The sequence below is a fragment of the Pundamilia nyererei genome, unplaced genomic scaffold (assembly GCF_000239375.1).
Source record: "Pundamilia nyererei isolate P.nyererei 1_Seehausen unplaced genomic scaffold, PunNye1.0 scaffold00260, whole genome shotgun sequence".
NCBI lineage: Eukaryota > Metazoa > Chordata > Actinopteri > Cichliformes > Cichlidae > Pundamilia > Pundamilia nyererei.
This window is the reverse complement of record NW_005187661.1, coordinates 10,337-12,374: the sequence shown is the minus strand read 5'-3', so window position 1 is coordinate 12,374 and position 2,038 is coordinate 10,337. Positions and strand designations below refer to the sequence as shown.

Here is a 2,038-nt window from a genome sequence, read left to right as displayed (position 1 = left end):
AGTTTGAAATTAGTAATGACAGGACCACTTTAATGTTAGTGCCACACAGTGTCACATCTGAAACAAAGCAAACCAGATGAGCGTCGTAGTTTTCTTTCTCTAAATGGAAACTGAAGCAAATGTTCAAAGAAAGCACGACCCATTTTACGTCCACAACGTTGCACAACCAAGGATGTCTGTGGTTTTTCATTTTTCAAGCGCTAAACATGACAGCGATGAGCATGTTTCCTTTACGGGACATTACACATAATCTGTGGTTGGCCGGTCACATGAAATTTCCTCTTTGAAGAGCAGAAAAATTATTTTACCATAATGATGCATTTAATATTTGTAGTTTATCTGATACGTGTGTGCGTAGGAATAATAGGTGAGTTCTAATTTTGCTGTTTTGAGATGTCATTTCTCAATTAGGTTTCAGATGTCCACTGCACTAAATATATATTCAATGAAAGAAATGTGTGTGCGTTGTCTTGTATCTTGTTTCAGCTCAGCCAGCTGAACCGCACTCATCTCTTCATCAAGAGACTGATTTTGTTTCTGCTGATGTTGGTGATGAAGTAACTCTGCACTGTTCTTACGAAGGTGAAGCTGCAAGACTTTACTGGTACAAACAAACTCTGGGACAAAAACCAAGGCTCATCTCTACCTACTACAGATATGAGGGAAATGGCATATTTTATAATGAATTCAAAAGTAATCCACGCTTTACGTTAGTTACTGGCATCAGTAAAAATCACTTGAAAATAACAGATCTGCGTGTCTCAGATTCAGCTACTTACTACTGCGCAACAAGCTTTACTTTTATTTTAGAGTTTACCAAAGAAACATATCTCAATGTAAAAGGTTCCAGTTTGGACATCCAGACTTTTGTCCTACAATCACTATCTGAGACCATCCAGCCAGGAGGCTCTGTGACTCTGAACTGTACAGTCCGTACTGGGACCTGTGATGAAGACCACAAGGTTTACTGGTTCAAAGACTCCGAAGACTCTCATCCAGGGCTCATATACACCCATGGAGGCAGGAATGATGAGTGCAAGAAGAAATCAGAGGCACAAGCACACACCTGTGTGTACAGCCTGCCAATGAAGAACTTGAATGTCTCTCATGTTGGGTCCTACTACTGTGCTGTTGCTTTATGTGGACGCTTACTGTTTGGTAATGGGACCAAGCTGAATGTTGAGGGTAAGTAATTTTGGGAAAGGTTCTATTATCTGAACAAGCAACTCACTATCATGTCAAAGTGTGTAAAGGCAGGCCAGTCCACCATGTAAATACATATTAACTGCTTATTTTAATGACCTTTTTCTTTGTAAAGCATTTCCCACTTTGCCTCTCCAAAGCATGAAATGGACATTCATGCAGAAGTTGTAGTAACTTGCACTAAGCTGCACTTACAGCGAAAAATAAAAATATTTTCTTTCCAGCCAACATAAAAATAATCATGGGAAAACCTTTAAACATATTGTTCAGACATTTACAAGTGAATACGTATTAGGTGCCTAGCTTAATGACCTTTTGCTTTATAACTTAACTGATTAAGACACAAATAAGGCTAGACAACGCTGTTATAATGCTGACATAAGGAGGGAGACAGCCTTTCTAACAGTACAGACAAATACGCTTATTATCCAGCACGCTTTAAAATGGTAAATTTAAATGGTCGCATGTTATTAGGTAGAATTGTTTAACAATAAATACATTTAAAAATGTCCATGCAGTATTGTTAATCTCTGTCCGCTACTTGCAGCAGACATTAACCCATAATAAAAAAAATAGTGTCATCAGTATTACCAGACATGGTCGACATCTGTTTGTCTATGGCACAGTTTGTGTTGTATGAGGTGGGTGTATGAGTGGTTCAATCCCTGGCTGCTTCAGTCTGCATGTAACACACTAACCCCAAACTGCTCTCTGATGCGTCAATGAGTGAGTGTGTTACAGAAATTCGAAAACACTTAAACAGAAAAAACGTGCTTGTCTGTATGAGGCATGTTGTATAGAGTGCTCCTGGAGAGTACAAAAGTGCTCTATAAGA

The 2,038-nt window shown here is 38.8% G+C and overlaps 1 protein-coding gene across 1 annotated transcript in view; it reads left to right on the top strand.

Annotated features, from left to right (window-relative positions):
* Positions 1 to 1,193, top strand: part of LOC102200728 (uncharacterized) — a 16,152-nt gene extending 14,959 nt beyond the window's left edge. The window contains exon 3 of the mRNA XM_013915145.1: positions 583 to 1,193. Coding sequence (XP_013770599.1) covers positions 583 to 1,193 — 611 coding nt within the window. The remainder of the gene's footprint in view (positions 1 to 582) is intronic.
* The last annotated feature ends 845 nt before the right edge of the window (positions 1,194 to 2,038 follow it).